We start from the raw sequence: 22,247 nt of genomic DNA, 5'->3' as shown, positions 1-22,247 counted from the left end.
ATGGATATTGCCATTCAGCACCCCTGGTTCAGACGTGCCCTGGGCTCCATGTACCCGGCCCGGCTGTTCGACCAGTTCTTTGGAGAGGGAATGTTCGACTACGACCTGTTCCCCTACACAGCCTCCACCATCAGCCCCTACTACAGACAGTCTCTGTTCCGCAACTTTATGGACTCCTCCAACTCCGGCATCTCCGAGGTAACAAAAACACTTTTTTCCCCCCCCCTTTATCAATGTTGGGGACACGCTGTGAGACTAGAAAGGACCGTGAGACTAGAAAATAGTCACAATAATCAGATTATTTTTTTCTTGATATTGCCTTATTTCAGCTAACTTTGATAAAAATAGTGACTTCGACATGTTTACGTGAAATAAGCAACTTCCAAAAGGTGCTCTCCACAGAAACTTCTGCTTATTTAAGGAGACAATGTATTGTGGGCCTCTTTCATGAGTTGATATTTTTTCCTTGAAATCTCAATGAAAAGGGACCTTACTCCACTGACGGATCGTTTTAGCTGGTTCAAAGTGTTGTTCTTCTAAATTAACTTTTTATTTCTTATTTTTTTTCTAGAGCATGAGCACAATTCTACAATCAGCTGCACATTAGAAGTTTTGTTTTTTTTCCATCGCATTTATGTGTACAGGAAGAAGGATTTAGTTTTTTGAAAAAGCAAAGAAATTATAGATTGTTTCTAAATTGTTCATTTACAGACAGGGAGAAGGCACAGATTAGTAAACTACATTCATATGTAGGTTTAGGTTAACACCATATCTATTCACTCCAAAGTCAATATATTCTTTTCGATATTTCAAAATGTTGAATATCGAAATATACTGAGACCGTGGAAACCCGTCTATAGGTTTAAACACAGTGATGGTCTATACACTATTCTACACACCAATCAAATGGATGTTTGTGTTCACGGAAAACATGTTTTTAATTCCAAAATAATTTGACTGTGTGTTCTACTTATTTTAATTACTCATCAATGTTGTCCGTGCGAAAACAACCATTTCATTTTGAAAAAGGTCAGGTTCACTTTTTGAACGCTCCATATGACCTCGACGCCGCCGCCCTCTCCTCCCACCCTGCCTCTCGCCCACAGGTGAGGTCCGACAGGGACAAGTTCACGGTCTACCTGGACGTCAAACACTTCTCCCCCGACGAGCTCAACATCAAGGTCACCGACGACTACGTGGAGATCCAGGGCAAGCACGGCGAGAGACAGGTAGCGGCCACGTCGCCACCTGTGAGATTAGATGCCCTTGATAACGAGTGGGTTTGGATCAAATTGCACTGCGATAAAATGTGGGTCGCGTGCGATTCACATATAACAGCACGCGTGAATCCCGGGTTTCACATGATTTTTGGTCATTGCAACAAACACTTTAAAAGGTGCAGTGGGAAGAATTTAGTGGCATCTAGCGGCTTGATTGCAGCAAACTGAATCCCCACCCCACACCTCCTTTTCCAATGACGTTGGTGAAGCCACGGTGGCCTTCAGGTCCCTCTTTCAAGCCAGTGGGCGGTTTGTCCGTTCTGGGCTACTGTAGAAAAGTGGCGGTGCAACATGGCTGCCTCCGTGGACGCGCACCCGCTCCCTATGACGATAGGACTAAGGGACGAAAACACAAGGATGCTTATTTTCCTGGGGTTATAAACTCATTAATACCTACTTGTGAATATTATATTCCATTTCCGCCAAGTCCGTTCTGTAAATTCTACACGCTGCACATTTTTTTTGCGTTGTCAAGGGAAAACAGTCAAGTCTGTTCCTCCCCCTTTATGATATAAGATGGACATCACATCACTCATGGCAGTGCGTTGGTTTTTAAAAACCTTTACTCAGAACATATATTCTCAAATTGCAGGGAAAAAAAAAACAAACGGGGAATGATCTCAAACCAAAGTTTAGCTTCGGAGTGTTTCGGTTTGCCAGTGGAATTCATTGGATCGTCCTCGCAAAAAGGCTCGAGCTCACCAGGCTTCCCTTCTAAAGTAGTTATGATTATTATGTCCAGTTCTCTCGCCGGAGTCACTCCGGACGCGTGTCACAACCAGCGCGGCGGCGCGCTCCGCGACTGCGAAGCCTCCGCTTTCGCTCGGAAAGGTAGTTCCACGACGATGTATGAAACCATTCGCCCTACAATAACACTTACCTCAGGTATTTACTGTTTGAACGTGTTATATTCGATCAAATTCCTCTTTTCACGTCTTCCGTCATAGCTTCTCTGTGGCGTCGCAGTATTTCGCCGCCAGCTCGCGTTAGCATTAGCCCGGAGGCGGAGCGATACGAGGGGCATCAACGCAGTCGGAGAAGTGGTTGTCCGCTGTCCGGTCGTTATTGACGGACATTGATCGATATTGGCCAATCAGAATCAAGTGTTTCACAGCGCGAGCAATAGCGTTCTTTAAATTAAATCTGTTTAGTCGGTTTATTTAAAAAAATATATATATATAAGCTAATTTTTATGCTTATATGAATTGTTTATCAGGTCGTTCGTATCGCCACCTTTTTATTGATCGTTTATTTTTAGGTTTATTGTTTTTTTTGTATAAATTCTGTATATTCTAGTTCATTCTTATTGCATATTGCTAATATCTTTGTTCAATTCTTATTCCCCTTACTTTATTATTGCCTATTTTTTGGTGTGGGCTGCAATCTGAGGATGAATAAAGTATCGATCTATCTATCTGCCGGTCTGTCTGTCTATCGGTCTCTCTCTCTCCCTTTCTCAGGATGACCACGGCTACATCTCCCGGGAGTTCCACCGCCGCTACCGCCTCCCCTCCAGCGTCGACCAGTCGGCCATCACCTGCTGCCTGTCCACCGACGGCCTGCTCACGCTGACCGGCCCCAAAGTGACCGGCGGCGGTGGCGGCGGGGACATGGGCCGCGGCGAGCGCAGCATCCCAGTCACCCGTGACGACAAGCCCAACGCGGCGGCCTCTTCCTAAGATGGCCGGATGGCCCGAGCGGGGGCGGGGGGTGGTGTGGTGCTGGAGAGGGGGCGGCCCTCCGGATCCCATCACACACCCCGGAAAGGAAGCCATGACCCCCGGCAGCGTCCCTTCCCGCCTCACCCGCTCCCACGTTCTCCATCTCCCTACAGAGAGATGTTAGTGTTTCTCCTCGCTCACTTTTATTTCCTTCTCAGCTAATTTTTAACTCGTTTATTAAGATATCCTATTCTCGTTCGAATCATGACACAAAAAAAAAAAAAAAAAAAAAGACCCACCCGACGATGGAAAAGTCACGGGGGTCGGTCGAGGCTCAGTCGGAGAGTAGAAAGAAATACTGGCTCGGGGGGAGAACAACTCCCCAACGAAAGCTGACCATGAAACATTTTCTCAGTAAAACATTTGTTTTTGTTTTTTTTTTTACTGTTAAAATGACAACACCCTGGGTTTGTATCTGGAACTCAAAGGGGTTGCGGTGAAAAGGCTGAGCTCCTCCGACCCCAGGGGCTCCTTCCATCCCTGTGCCAACTCTTATGAACCACCTTCTCTCTTTCGTGTCCTTCTCTGCTGTCTGGAGCTTTAGCCCCGTTCACACTGATCTCTGCTCAGTTTTGAGACGTCTTTAACTCAAAGTTACATCCAATAAAGCTGTATAATTAACCAAAAACCTGTGTGACAACCGTCAATACTCATATCCAAAGATTTTCCCGATGGGTGAATGCTGGGCTCTGATTGGTTGAGCGTATCCAGTATACACTCAATACATACACTCAACACAACACTCTCTGATTGGCCGGATAAATGTATGTGACCTTGAACAATAAACAGAATTAACTGGCTGGTTAGACACATCGATGTAGATGTTTGATAGCCGATTGAAGACCACGTGGTTAAATATGAAAAAATCTTCTTAATTTATTTACAATTTGTCTGTTACTCTCACCATAGAATGTACACACTTTGAATCAATACAATTAGAAAAAAAACAAAACAAAAAAAAAAAAAACACACTTTGCATGATTCAAACGCCTCCATCTAAAAACATGATTAAATCATTTAGTCATAAATGATACGATTCTTCGATAGGTTGGACTGAATATGCATGAGTTGACTCCCTTAGAGGTGCAGCGTGGACAATTTAGTGGCATCTAAGCCGTGAGGTGGCAGACCGCATGGGAGGGGACCCGCACCCTATGTAGATAAAAACGTCTCATTCTAAAGTAGCGGAAAAAAAAACAAAGCGATTCCTATTTTCATGGGATTATAAACTAATTAAAAACATACTTATGAATGTTATATTATATATATATCATTATATATATATATATCTTACGCCCCGCCCTCTAGTGGCTTACAGGGACCATTACACTTAATCACAGCCAAAGCTTTAGGCTCGAGTCATGAACACTGAGCGGCTTGATCCGAGAAAAGACTCAAAGTTTTATTTCTGTTCAGATTAGTCAAACGTTCACCCGACTAGAATATTTCAATCCGTACTGGCGATTTATAAGCAATGCTTTTTTTAGTCAGTTGGTCAAACTGATCGAAATGACATTTTAACCAGGGTCCCAGGGGGTTTCACGTGGAAGGATCCTGCTCCTTCTTGGGGAGCGTCGGCTTCCGCTGAGAAATCTCCCATGTGGAGTCGGTCCCTCTGTCCTGCAAGAAGGAATTGAAGGTGAGGTTCGCCAGAAAGGCATTTCAAATCAATTATCTCATGACCTCCAACATTCCAAATAATATCAGAAATTGAAAGTCCCTTCGTGTACCTTTATCAGGACGCCGAGGGGCGCCAGGTCGCTCCGCAGGGTGTCGCAGGCTTTGAGGAGGGCAATCCTGTCGCGTGGAATTCGGGGTCTGGCGGCGGCCCCTCCGGGGGGGTCAGCGGCCCCCTGCGGGGCGAGGGCGAACGCTCGCACCTCGCTGCGGAAGCGGCTCAGCTGCTCCACCACGCCCTCCAGGGTTCCGGAATGATCCGCCGCACTGACGTCCTGCCCCAAGCCCGGACATCGTTAAAACGCTGGAGAAATAGCCCCCCCCCCCCCAAAAAAAACAAAAAAAACTTTGCCCTGATAAATAAAATTATTAAAATGAAAGCTCCAAGAACGTTGGTTGTTTGGATGTTGTCGTCGTCGTGCAAAGATGACGTGCGCAAAAAAAAGAACATAGAAGGGGCGACCGAGAAATGCACCGTCCAAGGCATTTGGTTTGTAAGACAAACTGTTCGGGAGTTTTGGGCCAAACGCTCGATGGAAATGAATACACATATATACTGTTTTCCTCACTGAGTTTAGCTTTCATAGTTACGCAAAATGTATTATTATTATTATTATTTTTTAAAGGAATAAAGTCCAACATACTACATTTTCTACTGCGCTGTGTTTTTGAGGTGGATTAGATGACGTCTGACCTTCCTGTCCAGAAAGTCGATCCCAAACAGCTCCAACAGCTCCCCGATGTAGGACAGGATGGCGCCGAACACGGCTGGACTGCGCGTGTGTCCGTCACACTGGACAGGACGACAGCGGGGGGGGGGGGGGGGGGTCGTGTTTATGATCACGTCAACATCTCCGAACCAACGGCAGGCGACGAGGGAGGCTGCGGGAATAAAACCCCATCCCGCGCCTGGGCCACGCCAAAGGGCTTCTCGCGCCCCAGACTGCTTTTTAACAGCGCAGACGTCGCCCGCCAAACATCCTGAAGTACGTTGCACGATAGCGCAAACGCGCGGTACACACATTTTTTGGATAAATAAGGCCTCGACCGCGGTTACCTTGGTGACGGGCTGAAGCTCACAGTTGCCGTGGTAAACGAGCTTCATGACGGCGTTGAGGGCTCTCGGGGTGTTGAAGTCGTCCGCCAGGGCGCTCCTCACGCTGGCCTTGGTCTCGGCCAGCCTGGGGGCCACGAAGCGCTGCATGTGAGAAGTGCTGTTTTCAAGGACGTGAAACTTGAAACGCGTACTTTGGCGTCAGAACCTACTTCCCCCAGAGCAGAGCCTCCTGCACGGCCTGGCACTGCAGCTGACCCCTCATGTAGGCTCGCGCTGCGTGGCCAAAGGCGGCGATGGTGGCCAGGAAACTCTGTGCCTCCGACATGCTGCTGTCACTGTAGTCTATGGCTGCAAGGAGCCATAGGGGGGGACGGGACAGAAACAGGTCTTTGTTGGGGGTTTTTTCCGCGCTTAGTCATGGCCCTCCAGCGAAAGTTTTCTATTCCGACCTCTGAGTCGTGGCACACACACACACTTCGCAGAACATTGGGTTGGACATTACAGGACATGAACTATAGCACATCGGTCGGGATCAAGCCGGTCCTTTTTTCTTTCCTTTTTTTCATGTGTGGCTGGAAAACTGGGATGAGCACTGAGTAAGACACTAAGATGTGCAACGTCTGCAGGAGGTAGAGCGGGTCGTCCGGTAATCAGAGGGTTCCTGGTTCGATTCCCCCTGGCAGCATGTCGAAGTGTCCGCGAGCAAGACACTGGACCCGAACGTGCTCTCGATGAGCTGGTGTGCGCCGCGCACGGTGGTCGCTGCCATCGATGAATGAGTGTGTGTGTGTGAATGGGTGAATGTGAGGCGTGTATTGTAAAGTGCTTTGAGTGGTCGCAAGACTGGGAAAGCGCTTTAGAAGATGCAGTCCATTTACTAACCTCTCTGTCATGGCCGCCTAGTGGACGTCCACTATACTAACCCGTTTGACAAGGCCCCCTAGTGGACCTCCCATGTAAGGGATGTCCTTTGCCCATCTTGGATTCATCTCCATCATGACCAAAACATTTGCAGAGCCGTCAAGGCACGTCATTTAACGGTCCAACGCAATTATCTATGGGTGTGTGATGTTCATTTACATTTACATTTAGTCATTTAGCAGACGCTTTTATCCAAAGCGACTTACAATTATTCAAACACCGACGGACGCAGCCATCAGGAGCAATTAGGGGTTAAGTGTCTTGCTCAAGGACACTACAGCATGCTATCAGGAGGAGCCTGGGATCCAACCAGCAACCTTTAGATTACTAGACGACCAGCTCTACCTCCTGAGCTACCATCCCCGTTCATCATAAAAGTTGTTGGGTCTGACAAAACGAGCTGGAAATAGTCCAAAAACAGCTCTTTGAAATCACAGGTTGTGAAAAATAAATGATAAAAATAACAAACTATTAGTGACAACTCAAATGTACCTGATCGGTATTTGGTCAGGAGGCAAAACATCCTGAAGTCGTTGGCAGAATGAGACTGAAGGAAATCCTGACGGGTGGAGGGAGAGCGAAAGAGAGAATAAATATGATTGATGATGAAATACAAAATATTAACACTGATATTTCCCTGCAAAGCAGAACCTTAGTTTATCCAAACCGCAATGATCCAAATGTTACTGTCCCTAACTAACTTGGATTGATTGAGGGACAGTTCTCATGTATTCAAAATGTAGTCAATTGAACTTTTCAGCCATTCCCTGAAACCCAGCTTGGGATAAACATAGTTCTTAGATGGCACAGTAGGACTTGCAGAACACACTACGTTACCTTTATAGTGATGTAGTTCTTTAAAGATTTGGACATTTTCTCAGCGCTGCCTTTTAGATGCAAGTGTCCTAAAAAAGAAAATCCAGATTAAATATTACATACACTGATCAGCCACAACATTAAAACCACCACTAATAACCACTATTATTGTGTAGCTCCCCCCCGTGGAGCCAAAACAGCGCTGACCCATCAAAGCATGGACTCCACAAGACCTCTGAAGGTGTCCTGTGGTATCTGGCACCAAGACGTCAGCAGCAGATCCTTTAAGTCCTGGAAGTTGTGAGGTGGGGCCCCCATGGATCAGGCTTGTTGCTCCAGCACATCCCACAGATGCTCCATCGGATCGGACCCTAACCCCGGTCGTCCACATGATGTAGAAGAAAACGTGATTCATCAAACCAGGCCACCTTCTTCCATTCCTCCATGGTCCAATTCTGACCCTCACGTGCCCATTGTAGGTGCTTTCAGCAGTGGACAATAGTCAGCATGGGCAGCCTGACCACAGCCCCATACGCTCCAAGCTGTGATGCACTGTGTGTTCTGACACCTTTCTATCATAGCAGCATCAACTTTTTCAGCAGTTTGTGCTGCAGTAGCTCTTCTGTGGGATCAGACCAGACGGGCTAGACTTCGCTCCCCACGCGCATCAATGAGCCCATGTGCACCCATGACCCTGTCGCCGGTTCACCGGTTGTCCTTCTTTGGATCACTTTTGGTAGGTACTAACCGCTGCATACCAGGAACTCGCCACCTGGACCTGCCGTTTTGGAGATGCTCTGACCCAGTCGTCTAGCCATCACAATGTGGTCCTTGTCAAAGTGGCTCAGATCCTTACGCTTGCCCATTTTTCCTGCTTCCAACACATCAACTACAAGAACTGACTGTTCACTTGCTGCCTAATACATCCCACCCCTTGACAGGTGCCATTGGAAAGAGACGATCAATGTTATGCACTTCACCTGTCAGTGGTTTTTAATGTTGTGGCTGATCGGTGTAAATGAAAGATACATTTTTTGTAAACTTAGTTGATGCTCAAATCTGAAACAATATAAAGAACACGTTTTTTTATGCCTTTGTTTGCCTCATTGGAGGTCATTGCCGTGAACGGCTACTATATAAATGATGGGAACCAAGGTGTTAATGAGGCCTCGGGGTGAAAAAGTTCGTCACCGTGATGCCTGAGTTGCAATCGCTCATTTTGTGGAAATCAATCCCACTGCAGAAACACTAATGATCATTAAAAAAAAAAAAAAAAAGTAAGCGGTGCGTTTGTGTTATTTAACCGACCTGAATGCAGAAAGTAGTTCCCCCATTGCTCGCAGCGGTGGTACGCCTCGCTCTGGGCGATCTCGTTCTCATGGTGAGGGAAGGCCAGGTCTATGCCCCCTGAGTGGATGTCCAGGTGACTCCCAAACACAGAGCTAGCGGTGCAACCGCCGGAAAGAATGCACGGAAGAAGAAGAAGGAAAACAACAACAAGAGCGCCATTGGACTGTGAGAAGTTGCAGCGGAGTACGTTTTTCAACAGTGAAGCGTTGGGATGGGAACCCACATTTTCAAGACCCGGGTTGAAAAACAGTGAACCTACACTTTAATACTTAGACATTCTTTACCATTACTTTTTGAAAATGTTGTCCCTTTCATAGGGGGTATTGACTTCTGTAACTTGCGATAAATCTATGTCACCATTTCCAGATGAAAGAAAATAAAAGGAAAAAAGCAACACAATAGAATCATTTCATTATATTTGCTTAATGACCTGGCAATGGTTGAGCACTCGATATGCCAGCCAGGTCTTCCTTTGCCCCAAGGGGAGTCCCAGTGCGGCTCCTGCGGCTTGGAGCTCTTCCAAAGTGCAAAGTCTCTTTTGTCATGTTTATCCAAGTCCCCTGGAAGAAGCAAGTCAAAGAACATATAAAAAATAAGCTTAATTTGTATTTTGCCACCTTTGTGTATGGGATAATGTCTAATATGTCAGGAAAATGAATGGTGCATCTTACTCAACAGATAGGATTGCCATTCCTCAACCCAGGCCGTGTCAAAATTTTGGTCCCATCAATTATAACTGTTCATAGCACAATATCGCTGACCCTAACCCTGGCCCCACCCGAACCCTAAATGATGCGAGCCAACATTATTACATTATAATGAGGCCTCGTTGAAAAAAAGTGGTAATCTGGAAACTTATTTTGTTAGAAAATCCCATATTTGATATTTATCCAAAATGTATTTGGCTGCCACTTTTTAGCCCCTTTAACACATGCAGTCTTTCCCAGCAAAGTTTCGGAACCGTTCCTGCATGGGGTCATGTGTGAATGGGGGCAGGGATCGATATTCCGGGAAATCTGTTCCCGTAATTTCCCACCTCAGGGCCTAGTATCGAAATGCCCAGAAAAAGCATGTCAAGTACTGTAGGGGTGGAGCCGAATCCGAATACGGCAAAGCACAAATAGTAGGTTTTTGTGGGGGACGCAAAAAAAAAAAAAAAAAAAAAAAAACACTCGGGGAAAAACGGCAAGTCCGACCAGAACTGCGGCGCTCAGCTGCAAAGACGAGAAACTGAAACACGTCCAGTCTCTACGGAGACCATTCTTCAATTTCATTCTTTAACTTCTTCAAAATGCCACTCTGACCCAGACGTATCTTTTACGTCCGGGAAGGTCCGACGACATCATTCTGCATTATAATAAGCATGTGCTTCAGTATCTGTATTATGCATCTGCCTGCGCCGGCTGCGCCGGAGTGTTGAGCCGCAGAGGGAGTGAGCGGACAGGGAGAGGTGGACCGGTCGGAGAACATTTTTTTTTACCCCGGAGGCAGAGAGTGTAGGACAGGTGGAAAATGGTCACACTGAATGAATAACATTGGGTGAGGGTTACTGTGCTGGGCGCACATCCGTGAATCCCAGTAATTTACCGGGAACTATGTGTGAAAGGGGCTTTTATCAGAAACAGCCATTCGATGTATTTGCGTTATGCATGTGCTCCTTCATACACTGTTTCCAGTATAGTCCGTGACTTGTTCCACCCGATAATATTATGGATCTCCACTTTAAGGATAAAGATAAAATCCGGAGCGCATGGAGAAGTTACGCAGCAGCGCTCCCGTTTGCCACGGTGGGACAGCGCCACCCACCAGGCTCCGACGGGACATCAGCAGCAGCTGAAAATTTGCCGTAGCGGTGACCGATGGACTGGATGTCGAAATACACGTCGCCTGCAAAAACAGACAAATGCAGAACAACTCACATTATTAGAAGTGAGAGACCGGTCTAGCGGGAAGCAGAAATGTTCTCAACATACACACCTGTCTTTGTGACGTATCCATGTCCATTATTGATGATACGCTCGATAAAGGCCACTATTTGAGGCACGTTCTCTGTGACTCTCAGGTACACGGCAGGGGGTAGCACCTAAAAAATGATAATCATTACAATTATAATTTAATAACACCGTTTTAAAAAGTGGGTGGGTGTGGACAAGGAAGAGGTTATTTATAAGTTACAATGGGGTTAAAACACTGGAAGGAATAACCAAAAAATATACTAAATAAAGAAATAAAGAAATAAAATAAGCTAAAAAATAAACAAGGAAAACAGCTCCTTTGCATGATTTCATACCATTTTACATAAAAAAAACACTCCACATGTATTGCCATTTTCTCTTACTATTTGTGTATGTATGGAAGTACTGTATGTATGTAGTGTAGGTATGCATCCATCTATCTGTCTGTCTATCTATCGTCCTTTGCCTCCAGGTACTGTAAGAAACCTCATCCCGAACCAATTCAGACAACTCAAATGCAACAAAAAAGGACAAATCGTCTACCGACCTACCTTTAGTGACAACATGTCATTTTTAAATTCCTCCTCATACATTCGGGCCAGGATGGTCGGGGAGACGTTTTCCTACAAACCGAGGGGATAGAATTCAATAAATCAAAGCAATACAACATATTTCGTTTCAGACAATAGATAGATAGATAGATAGATAGATAGATAGATAGATAGATAGATAGAATACCTCTCGACTTCTGTTAATAATTTTGTCGTCGATATCAGTGATGACCATGGCGTGGACGACAGTGATTCCAAACAGCCTGGACAGGATCCTCTGCAGGATGTCAAATCTAACATAGGAGCTGTAGACAGACAGACAGACAGACAGACAGATAGATAGACAGACAGACAGACAGATATTTGACACTTTCTGTTTTGTATTTTTCAGATATTTGGGTATATTTGGCAATTCTGATTTTATTATAACTTTACTTTTTATTTTCATTTTTCAAACTATCGAGCTCTTTAAAATGCTAATCGTCTGTAGAAACACACCGATGGTCACCTTGACAAATTTCTCAGTGGATCTTGAACGCATCGCAGTCACACATTTCAGTGGCTTCGAGTGGACGCGGTAACCAGATTTTGTGGACTACTTTTAATTCTGTTTTTCATTCAGCCGGCAAAGTAATGTGGACCACAGAGATAAAATATCAATTGAACAGATCTATTGACATCCACCAGGTAAGAACTTATATAGATATACATGTAAATCGATAGTCTGGTAATGTCGAAACACTACAGAGTGACAGAGTTCACGCCACACACTGGACGTGGTCCAACTGGACAATCTCAATTGGAATCTGTGCATTCATGGTAAATAATTATGATGACGTCATAAAGTGTTTTTCTGCAAATCTCATCTCGTTCGTTTTAGAACAAGACCAACTGGATATTTGGGATCAAAGTTGTTCAGTTTTCACTAATATCGACTCCGTATGTGGATTGATTTGGATTCAATTCAAACCACACGATCCCGGTGATATTGGCGGCCAACGGTGTTCGCAAGTTACGCCGAAGTAGGTCTTCCAGATAGCTTTAGTCGGGTTGGACATATTTCGCCGTCAAATGCGCTGGCTCGATTGTGGATCGATTTGGATGAGACTCCAACCACGACATGCATGTGACAGCGCCGTCCAAACAAAATGTCAACCCTGTCGGCGCGTTATGCCAAAGTTGGTGTTTCAGACAGTTTTAGGCTTCAAAGTTTTCCCCGGAATGATAACAATAGGGCTGCCCTAATAATAATAATAATAATAATAATGAATCATAATAATAATACACCAGAAAAATAAGCCTAAACATAAAAAAAAAAAATTAAAATAAAAAAACAAAAAACAATATTCCAATACATTGTTATGAGAATATTACCATGCATGACCAAGGTGGGCGTGGTCATATACTGTGGGTCCACAACTGTACCTGAGGGGAAACAGAAGTCATTCAGATTACTCATTTGTTGCTGGTGACACCACGTTTGTGGAATTGAAATAATGATACTAATACTAAGACTGTAATAATTTAAAAAAAAAGTAATAAAAAAATACCAAGTAGCTACTCCTTCTCGCCGGAGTATCAGCGGTTCTTTCTGCTTGGTGAGGCTGTTGTACGTCTTCAACCCGGTGTCGGCACCAGCGGGTCGGCTCCATCCCCCTCCTCCTACGTCCGCGCACGGTGCACTGAACCTCCGCGCGGCGACGCGGAGCGATGGACGCCCGCTCGAAAAGCGACGCAGGGACATTAACTGTGTGCGCCACATGCCTCCGGTGACATGTTCGTCTGTCACCACACGGCCGTGGACAAGCGACGCGACGCGACTCGACCCACGACGTCGAAAGAAACGCAGGCGACCTGGGGGTGGTGTCGCATGCTTATGACGTCACGGGTTTCTTACAGTTGGGACGCAAGAATCGCAAACGCGACTCGGGAGGAGCTCCGGCGCGTTGCACCAAAAGAAATACTTAAATAAATACTGCAAAAGGGAGTTATTTCTGTGAATCACACATTGCATTTTGTGCAATTGTAAACTGTAATTTGCAATCCGTCAATTATAAAAAGATTGACAGCACCCCCACCCCAATGGGCGAATTAAATCCACATAGCACAGGCTAAAATATACTTAGTATTTTCCATTATTTCGTAGTTGTAGTCGACTAGTAGAAAAACACAATAACACATACAATTTGTATACAATTTTATTGTATTACAAGTGTGTTGTATAAAAGGCAAAAGGCTCAACCTTTTTAATTAAAATTGGGAAGAACAGCTGAAATGTAATAATTACATCTTATACGAGGTTTCCAATGTTGAGTGAATTATATTTTCAAAGAGGGAAAAACAACAGAACGGTATTCTGTACAAAAACATTGCTCTGAGAAAGAAGGCAACATAAATAAGCATTGATTATACTGGCAAAGAGTATACAGTCCCACAAAAGTTCTGACAAGATTGCAATAAAATAAAAAAAAAGGATAAATTACATTTTCCCTTTGGTAGATAAAAGGTAAACAAGCCCGTTGTTTTACTTCCATTTTCAGATCACAGGTGTAGTCTCCAAAAATCATGGTTAAGGCAGAAGGCTTTATAGGCATGGCCTGCATAACAGACAGCCTCAACGGGGCAGACTTCTGGTCGAAATTGTGTTTTGATAAGGGTTCTTTAAAACGATGGGATAGACCAAATTGCACCTACACTTGAAAAAAAAAACGTAAATTCTCAAGGTACAATTATTAAAAAAAAAAAAAAAAAAAAATGCCCTTTGCCGTTTACCTTTCAAAATGACAATGTATGATTTTACAGCACGACTTGGCAGGAGACAGAAATCTGATGGGAAAAGGAGCAGAATGTGTCAACAGGTTCCCAGAACTCCACAACACAATATGAAAATCATGACCCCTTAAAAAAAAAAAGGTGATAAATTGCTTTTAATTCTCTTGCTCTGGGTGATTCGTTCCTTTCAAGTTAGCGCACCTAAATTAATGTGGAGTTTTCAAGTTTTTTGGATTCAAGTCTTTCCTTGGCTCGGGCTGTCCAGTCTTCATCTTAAAACTTCTGGGAAGCGCTGAGCGTGCTTAAAACATTAGCTGTGATTAAGTGTTATGCACCTTTTAGGCAGTATTCTGCAGCAAAAGTCTCAAGCAGTGACCGAAGAGTTTGGTATTTGCTCACTTTGGGTCAGCGGGACGTCAGTATACAGTTTAGCAGCGGCACGTGAAGGATTTGTTGGATACCGCTGCTCTGTCGGGTCCAGTCCTGCGGCCAAATTTCAAGTCTTTTTGATGATTTATTGATTTGTAGTCAGCACTACGTCAGGGAAAGCGGTTGCCGCCAGTACATGAGGGATTTGTTCATTTCAATAGATACAGCGCTGTCACACTGCTTATACTGAGAAGGACTTTAAATGCTTATATTGCCACCTTTGGCAGTATGTGCTTGGCGTGTGATTTGATTGATCGCCAGGCACTACTTTTACCACTTGAGGATTTACCACATCCCCCCCAAACTGATAGCCGCCAATGGTAGAAAAATGCTGGCGAAACTGGTCAAAGGCCGGTTTCTCTCCTGAGGAGCCACGGAAGAGCTGGACAGCCCCGCCTACACCGCTGCCTGGTTGTAGCGCTGCTCGAGCCGGAAGCTGGAGGTCCGCTGCAGGTGACCGCTGATGCTGGTGTCTGTGAGATCCTCGGCCGTGTCGCCGAAGCCGTGGTAGTGTCCGTAGATCAGCGAGTCCCCGGCGCCCGACGCCGTCGTGCCCAGGGCGGGGCGGTGGGAGACGCAGCTGCTGGGACTCCCGGTCAGGTGCAGCGAGCCGCACATGTCGGACGAACGCCGCTGACCGGTCGCCGCGTCGGGGGATTTGTGATTGGTCGGCGTGAAGGGCGACTCTGTGCCGTCGCTGGACTGAGCCGACGCCCGTCTCGGCGATGGTGGAGCGCTTTTGAATGAAGCAGGTCCAGCCGTGTTGGATCGAGGAGGCAAAGGACAATGGACGGCGGCGGACATGTTGGCGTCACCGTGCCCGTTGGAAAGGCCTTTGGTGTTGTAATTTCCTGCCATTTCAAAAGCAAATGAGATATGGTTAAACTGACAGGAAACCCAAACTTGTGCAGGGAGCCTGTTTTTTTGAGACTGTACTTAAAAAATTAAAAAATAAAAGCGTAATCTTGCTTTAATTTCACATCACGTCACAGCAGGGACTTTTAACGACAACATTTGATTGGCGGGAGTTTGACTTTTGTGAAGTTCCTTGAATTTGGCTTCATGGACCTTTAAAATGCCCCAAACTTCAACGGGATGAATCTTGATGACGCCCCTTGTGATATTATCATCAATATCGATGCGAATTTAAAATAAAATCCCACCTGAAAGCTCGTCCTCTGCGGCCTCCACATTCATACCATCGAGTTCCTCGGCGGCGCTGTCATCAACACCCGCATACAGATCCCCATCTAGGAGGGGAAAAAAAAAATAAAAACACAGCTTGGTGTATCCAAATCAAAGAAACAAAGAACAAAACAAAAAAAGGAAACATCTTTCTTGAATTGCTTATATTTGCTTACCGTCAGTCCTGGCTTTCTTCATAAAACTGTTGGTCCAGTCGCCATTCAGCCTCTTCCTATTGGCCGCTCCACCCAGTGGGTCTGGAGCGTGGTGGGGTCCACCGCTGAGTGGAACTGGATAGTTTGGGAAGTTGGAGAGGAGCTGGACAAGCTCCCAGAATCCCTGGGAGGAGGCCAGGTCGGCTGCCATCAGCCCGCTGGCGTTCCTCACACTGCGTGGCGGAGAGGGGAATTGGGGATCCATGTTGGCTAATGAGGTCGCTGGGGGGGGTGGGTCAAATCTCTAGAGCCTCGAGAGGACTTCAGTTCTTCCAAAGTACAGGTTACGAGAGATTATGCTGAGAAACGGTTGGAAACCGATTTTTGGAGCTCTTTTGACACCTCTGCAGATCTCATGCGTCAATGTTAGAAATAGGGAGTTGCAGCGTTTACCACTGGCACCATTACGCCTTGGATTACTATTACAACTATAATGCGTGTTTCCGTTTTAGATTTAATGTTCGTTTTTTTTTTTTTTTGTTTTTTTTTTTAAATTGAAGACTTTGAGAAGCACAACAAAAAGGCCTATCCTTTAATCCATTTGTCATCTGTTTGATGTCTTTGGCAAAATAAAATGTATGGTTTACGGATTTGTGTTTTTTTCTATAATAACCTTGTAGCTCTGGTTACAGCGTGTTGAAACAAGCCCAGATGCAGGTACTCACTCTGCTTTGGCTCCGTGCAGCAGAAGGGCCTCGGTGCACTCTCTGCTTCCTGCTCGTGCGGCCTTGTGGATCGGGGTCTCGCCCACATAGTCCTAAAAGGGGAAATACACGCATGACGCATTGGAAGAGTGGCCCTTCAAATCATTTCGCACCATCTCGAAACATTTTTCCTGTCGAATCCAAAAAACGCTGCGTTCCGTCCATTGCGACACATCTCACGTCGGCTTCCCTTGACATATGGATGAGGACATAATTAGGGAATGTGAAGATTGTGCTCAAACAATTGTGTTGATAATGAGGACAGCTCCATGTAAAAATGTAGATATTCTGGGATGTAGTAGAACCTAAAATGAATTTCACTGGACTGTCCAAACGCAAAACACTGAAGAGATTCCCTCCAGTGCAGACTGAGCTGGCACTTTGCCACCAATAAAAATATAGGTCAGATAAATAAAGAGAAGCATGACATCAGGCCGCATGCTTTTCAAACGTTACTATTAACACAGATGATTATTCGATATTCCCTTTTGTCCCCCCCCCGCTATTTTAGTTCATGGAGCGGCAGAGAAAGGCGAGATGGAAAGAATTATGGTTCAAGTGTGACTGTACAGGGGCAAAAAGAAGACTGGCGATCGGTTGGTCAGCGGAAAAAAAAAAAACCCCATTTAATCCCGGCGTAGCTGGTTATGCAACGTGACCACCTAATCCCATCAGGCTCTACTACAAACATTTCCAACCGGGCATCATAGGGAGCTGCAAGTCAGAGAGTCAGGCAGAACTCCAACCGAAGGCCCGTCGATGCCCAGTGACACAAAGCTAAATCAATCCCATAATAGGATCAATTTGGTTTGTAAAAGCTCTGGAGGTCATTGTTTCCCCTCGAAATGCTCGACCAATGGGTGTAATTGTTCACGTGGAGGTTTTTGCCCGACTCGCTTCATTTACTCCATTTTTGCTCCTACCTACCCAGACAGCGTCACAAAGCAGTGTGTTTCACTGAGGCAATTATGATCTTGAAAAGAGAACACGCTATTTAACAAATAAAAGTACAAGCACGTAACTGGGGGGTTGGACAGAAACAAGTCGTTACGCTACCTAAACCAAAGGCTTGATTTATTATAAACGACATCATTTCACTGCACCATACTTGTAACAAATAAAAGTACAGTGGTGGCTCGACTTACGACTGTAATTCGCGCTATAAGAACGGTCGTTTGCTAAAACAGTCGTATGTCGAAGCAATTTTTCCCATATAAATTAGGAAATCATGAAGGGTGAAAATGAACAAAATACACAGCACAAACACAGCAAATATGAAAAAAAATATATCGATAAGCCACGAACTACGTGCACACACCATTGGTCGCCCGCTGACCGACTGCTGACCGACTGACAGGCCGCTGACGCGCCAACTGCAAATTTCCACGGTCGTATCTTGGAGCAGTCGGTCGCAAGTCGATACAAATTTTCACAACTATCGCTGCTCGTATCTTGGATTGCGTCGTGAGTGGCTGCAGTCGTAAGTCGAGGCACCACCGTATCTCGAATCTCGCAAAGCCGGCAGGGTTGAACTGCACTGTTACGACATCAAAACCACGGAGTAAAACACTTCGGGAAATGAGGCACTTGCATAGATGTTCCCTGTCCTCATGGATTTCCATATTTATGTAGATTTCCATATTTATGTGGATCTCATATTTTGTCCAATACCCATTTTCCCTTCGATTTGGTCATTACCGTACGCCACTTTTGTTGTTCCTGGTACTTACTTGTAATTATTACAAACGAAACAGAAATACAGCGCAGTTCGACCGCCGGTGCGTTCGAGTGACCCCGGAAAGTGGAGACGTCCTTAACATAAAAATATGCTGAATCTGTTTTTGGAGCTGGAGTTTGGCTCCTGCTGGGTAAAGTGCACCCCCAAAGGCGGCAAAGTGATTCTTCCTCCTCTTTGTGCGTGTGCACGAGACCATGAACCCACCTGTCTGTTGATTTGGGCCCCCGCCCGCAGGAGCCACAGCACACAGTGGGGATGGCCCCCGAAGGCCGCAATGTGCACGGGAGTCTGGGCGAACCTGGTGGTGGCGGAGTCCACCTCACAGCCCACCTGCACGAGGTGCACCACACACTCCAGCTGCGTGCGCACACAGGAGGAAAGGAAACGCTGCGAGTTACAATCACTGATACACACACACACACACACACACACACACACACACACACACACACACACACACACACACACACACACACACACACACACACACACACACACACACACACACACACACACACACACAAACACACACACACACACACACACCACTTGTTGTATACATTTATTTTTCTGATTTCTCTTATTTTAATTGGCTCAACCTACTTTGTTTATTTGTTTTATCTACTGTTGACAATGCACTTGTATGTGAGGGATAAAGTCTCTTTAATCTTGTTACATATGCCACTTAACTACTCTAACTACTGTATGTGACTTAACTACTTCATGTAACTTCTCACTACTCTACTGTAGGCCGCTTACTACTCTTTCTACCGTATGGCACTTCTAACTACTCTATGTAACTTTTAACTACTCTAGCTACCGTATGTGTAACTTTTAACTACTCTAGCTACCGTATGTGTAACTTTTAACTACTCTAAATACTCCATGTAACTTTTGACTACTCTAAATACTCCAACTTTTGACTTCTCTAACTTTTGACTACTCTAAGTACTCCATGTAACTTTTGACTACTCTAAATACTCCATGTAACTTTTGACTACTCTAAATACTCCATGTAACTTTTGACTACTCTAACTTTTGACTACTCTAACTTTTGACTACTCTAACTTTTGACTACTCTAAATACGCCATGTAACTTTTGACTACTCTAACTTTTGACTACTCTAACTTTTGACTACTCTAACTTTTGACTACTCTAAGTACTCCATGTAACTTTTGACTACTCTAAATACTCCATGTAACTTTTAACTACTCTAAGTACTCCATGTAACTTTTGACTACTCTAAATACTCCATGTAACTTTTGACTACTCTAAATACTCCATGTAACTTTTGACTACTCTAAGTACTCCATGTAACTTTTGACTACTCTAACTTTTGACTACTCTAACTTTTGACTACTCTAACTTTTGACTACTCTAACTTTTGACTACTCTAAATACGCCATGTAACTTTTGACTACTCTAACTTTTGACTACTCTAACTTTTGACTACTCTAACTTTTGACTACTCTAACTTTTGACTACTCTAAGTACTCCATGTAACTTTTGACTACTCTAAATACTCCATGTAACTTTAACTACTCTAAGTACTCCATGTAACTTTTGACTACTCTAAATACTCCATGTAACTTTTGACTACTCTAAATACTCCATGTAACTTTTGACTACTCTAACTTTTGACTACTCTAACTTTTGACTACTCTAACTTTTGACTACTCTAAATACGCCATGTAACTTTTGACTACTCTAACTTTTGACTACTCTAACTTTTGACTACTCTAACTTTTGACTACTCTAACTTTTGACTACTCTAACTTTTGACTACTCTAAGTACTCCATGTAACTTTTGACTACTCTAAATACTCCATGTAACTTTAACTACTCTAAGTACTCCATGTAACTTTTGACTACTCTAAATACTCCATGTAACTTTTGACTACTCTAAATACTCCATGTAACTTTTGACTACTCTAAGTACTCCATGTAACTTTAACTACTCTAAGTACTCCATGTAACTTTTAACTACTCTAAATACTCCATGTAACTTTAAACTACTCTAAGTACTCCATGTAACTTTAAACTACTCTAAGTACTCCATGTAACTTTAACTACTCTAAGTACTCCATGTAACTTTTAACTACTCTAAATACTCCATGTAACTTTTAACTACTCTAAGTACTCCATGTAACTTTAACTACTCTAAGTACTCCATGTAACTTTTAACTACTCTAAGTACTCCATGTAACTTTTAACTACTCTAAATACTCCATGTAACTTTTAACTACTCTAAATACTGTGTCTTTTGTCGACAACGTCGAAATACTTCAACTTACTCATTGTAGATAAACCGACACCTGTCCTTACAAGGCTCAATCACTAATAAGCGTCATCCCACTTCAAGTTCAGGAGATCGTGTAGATAGATGTGTACATGTGTTATTTAATGTGGGGTTTTTTTAATCTCTCTTGAATTCAGCCTTTGCTGCTTAAACGTATACATTGCTTTAAATGACGTATATTATCATATCTTAAAATTACCTATAATTCAAACGAAAACCCTGTTCGAATGGGGGGAAAAAAAAACCGCATGAACTGCGGTCGACTTAGCGTTTTACAATATCATCGACAGCAAATAGTATTGCAGTACAGAATAGTATTTTACAAGTAAGTTTTTTGTTCGTGTTTGTTTTTTTTTTGTTAATCTCCGTACCTTCCCAAAGTGCGCTGCCCAGTGAATGGGAGTCCACCCGTACAGGGAGTCCTCCGCCACCAGGTCCTCCCGGCGCGCCGCGCGTCGTAGAAGTGAACAGAGGACGCCGACGTCCCCGTCCCTGCACGCCCGGTGGAGGGGGAACCGGGCGCGCAGAGCCTCGTCGTTCCAACGCCCGACTTCGATTCCGACGGACATCGCTTTTGTTGTGGGGGGTGGGAGGAGGAGGAGGAGGAGGAGGAGGAGGACAAGAAGACAAGCCGCCGGAGAAACAACCCCGTCGAGCGGGACGGGACCGCAAACACAATAGACGGGGAGGGGGGAGGTGGAGGTGGAGGGGGGGGGGGGGGGGTGGGGGTGGAGCGTGCCTCAGTCCCGCTCAATTTGGGTGGAGCGCAAAGCCCGGCGTGGCGCCACGGATTAGGAGCCGCTGGGAGGGCGATGCATCCCGGGTAGAAATAATGACGAAACCCCGGAATGGATTTCCGGATGGATTAGGGACCGCTACGATTATTCGCAAATGGACCATATCGATTAAGGCCGTATATTAAGGGAAATTGTTTTACTAATTAAAATCCTCAAACATTCTCGTCCAATTAAAATGCAGAAGTGGAATCAATGCAATTACAATCATTATTATTCAAAAGTTCAAAAGTCGGTCTTCTTAATTGTGTGGATAGCGTCCGTATCTATGTTTTTTTGTGATGACCTTCATTTTATTTATTTCTTGTGAAGCATTATCGAGACTGACAAATCCGGGAGTGGTGTCCTGGATAAGGGTAGCTAGCCTCTGGCATCTTTTGTGATTAATCCATCGAGAGGAGGCGGGAAACTATAGCCATAGTTTTTCCCACGTCCAATCACAGTTAAGTTCTTGGTAAAAAAACAATTATAACCTTCAGACGATACACCCAATTGGCAAGAATCAATCATCCATATTCTGTGGTCGATGGGACCAAAATGACTCCAAATTAAATGATTAAATCAACAAATTTTATGAATAATAAATAATTTTAAATACATAAAATGAAAACATTCCAATTATTGTGACAAATACTTCTGCATTTCATTTTTTTTCATTACATTATAAAACTCCAAATATCCCTTTTCATAATAATAGGCTTTATTTCCCTATGACAATTTTCCGGAAGATGCATTTTGAGACACCAGTTACCCCAGGTACCAAAAAATAAACCGATGATTCA

The 22,247-nt window shown here is 44.4% G+C and overlaps 3 protein-coding genes across 3 annotated transcripts; 1 reads left to right on the top strand and 2 right to left on the bottom strand.

Annotated features, from left to right (window-relative positions):
* Positions 1-2,959, top strand: cryaa (crystallin, alpha A; the record flags this gene model as incomplete). Its single annotated transcript, XM_080024287.1, has 3 exons — positions 1-198; positions 1,107-1,229; positions 2,741-2,959. The coding sequence occupies 3 exons, from the start codon at positions 1-3 to the stop codon at positions 2,957-2,959; spliced, it is 540 nt and encodes a 179-aa protein (XP_079880413.1).
* Positions 2,960-3,852: 893 nt separating this feature from the next.
* Positions 3,853-13,163, bottom strand: cars2 (cysteinyl-tRNA synthetase 2, mitochondrial). Its single transcript, XM_080024277.1, has 15 exons — positions 12,879-13,163; positions 12,703-12,753; positions 11,516-11,633; positions 11,329-11,400; positions 10,800-10,905; positions 10,629-10,709; positions 9,253-9,382; positions 8,781-8,914; positions 7,494-7,561; positions 7,149-7,215; positions 5,945-6,083; positions 5,736-5,859; positions 5,373-5,471; positions 4,732-4,953; positions 3,853-4,621 (listed from the first exon to the last, which is right to left on the bottom strand). Exons 1-15 carry the CDS (start codon positions 13,088-13,090, stop codon positions 4,541-4,543), a joined length of 1,704 nt encoding a protein of 567 aa, XP_079880403.1. The 5' UTR covers positions 13,091-13,163; the 3' UTR covers positions 3,853-4,540.
* A 392-nt stretch (positions 13,164-13,555) lies between these two features.
* LOC307248072 (ankyrin repeat domain-containing protein 10-like) lies at positions 13,556-21,240 on the bottom strand (the record flags this gene model as incomplete). The annotated part of the gene is made up of 6 exons (XM_080024283.1): positions 13,556-15,380; positions 15,693-15,779; positions 15,891-16,102; positions 16,595-16,686; positions 18,576-18,728; positions 21,043-21,240. 6 exons carry the CDS (start codon positions 21,238-21,240, stop codon positions 14,926-14,928), a joined length of 1,197 nt encoding a protein of 398 aa, XP_079880409.1. The 3' UTR covers positions 13,556-14,925.
* Between the last annotated feature and the right edge of the window lie 1,007 nt (positions 21,241-22,247).

Source organism: Zeus faber (assembly GCF_960531495.2).
Source record: "Zeus faber genome assembly, chromosome: 2".
Lineage (NCBI taxonomy): Eukaryota > Metazoa > Chordata > Actinopteri > Zeiformes > Zeidae > Zeus > Zeus faber.
This window is presented reverse-complemented; position numbering and strand designations above follow the sequence as displayed.

What these genes read in the sequence shown, in the direction of transcription:
- cars2 (XM_080024277.1), bottom strand. Translation starts at nt 13,090, where the DNA reads ATGTGGCGCACACAGTTAATGTCCCTGCGTCGCTTTTCGAGCGGGCGT. An exon ending in AGAACTACATCACTATAAAG is followed by an intron (nt 7,216 to 7,493) that starts GTAACGTAGTGT and finishes TCCACCCGTCAG; the next exon opens with GATTTCCTTCAGTCTCATTC. An exon ending in AGCTTCAGCCCGTCACCAAG is followed by an intron (nt 5,472 to 5,735) that starts GTAACCGCGGTC and finishes CGTCCTGTCCAG; the next exon opens with TGTGACGGACACACGCGCAG.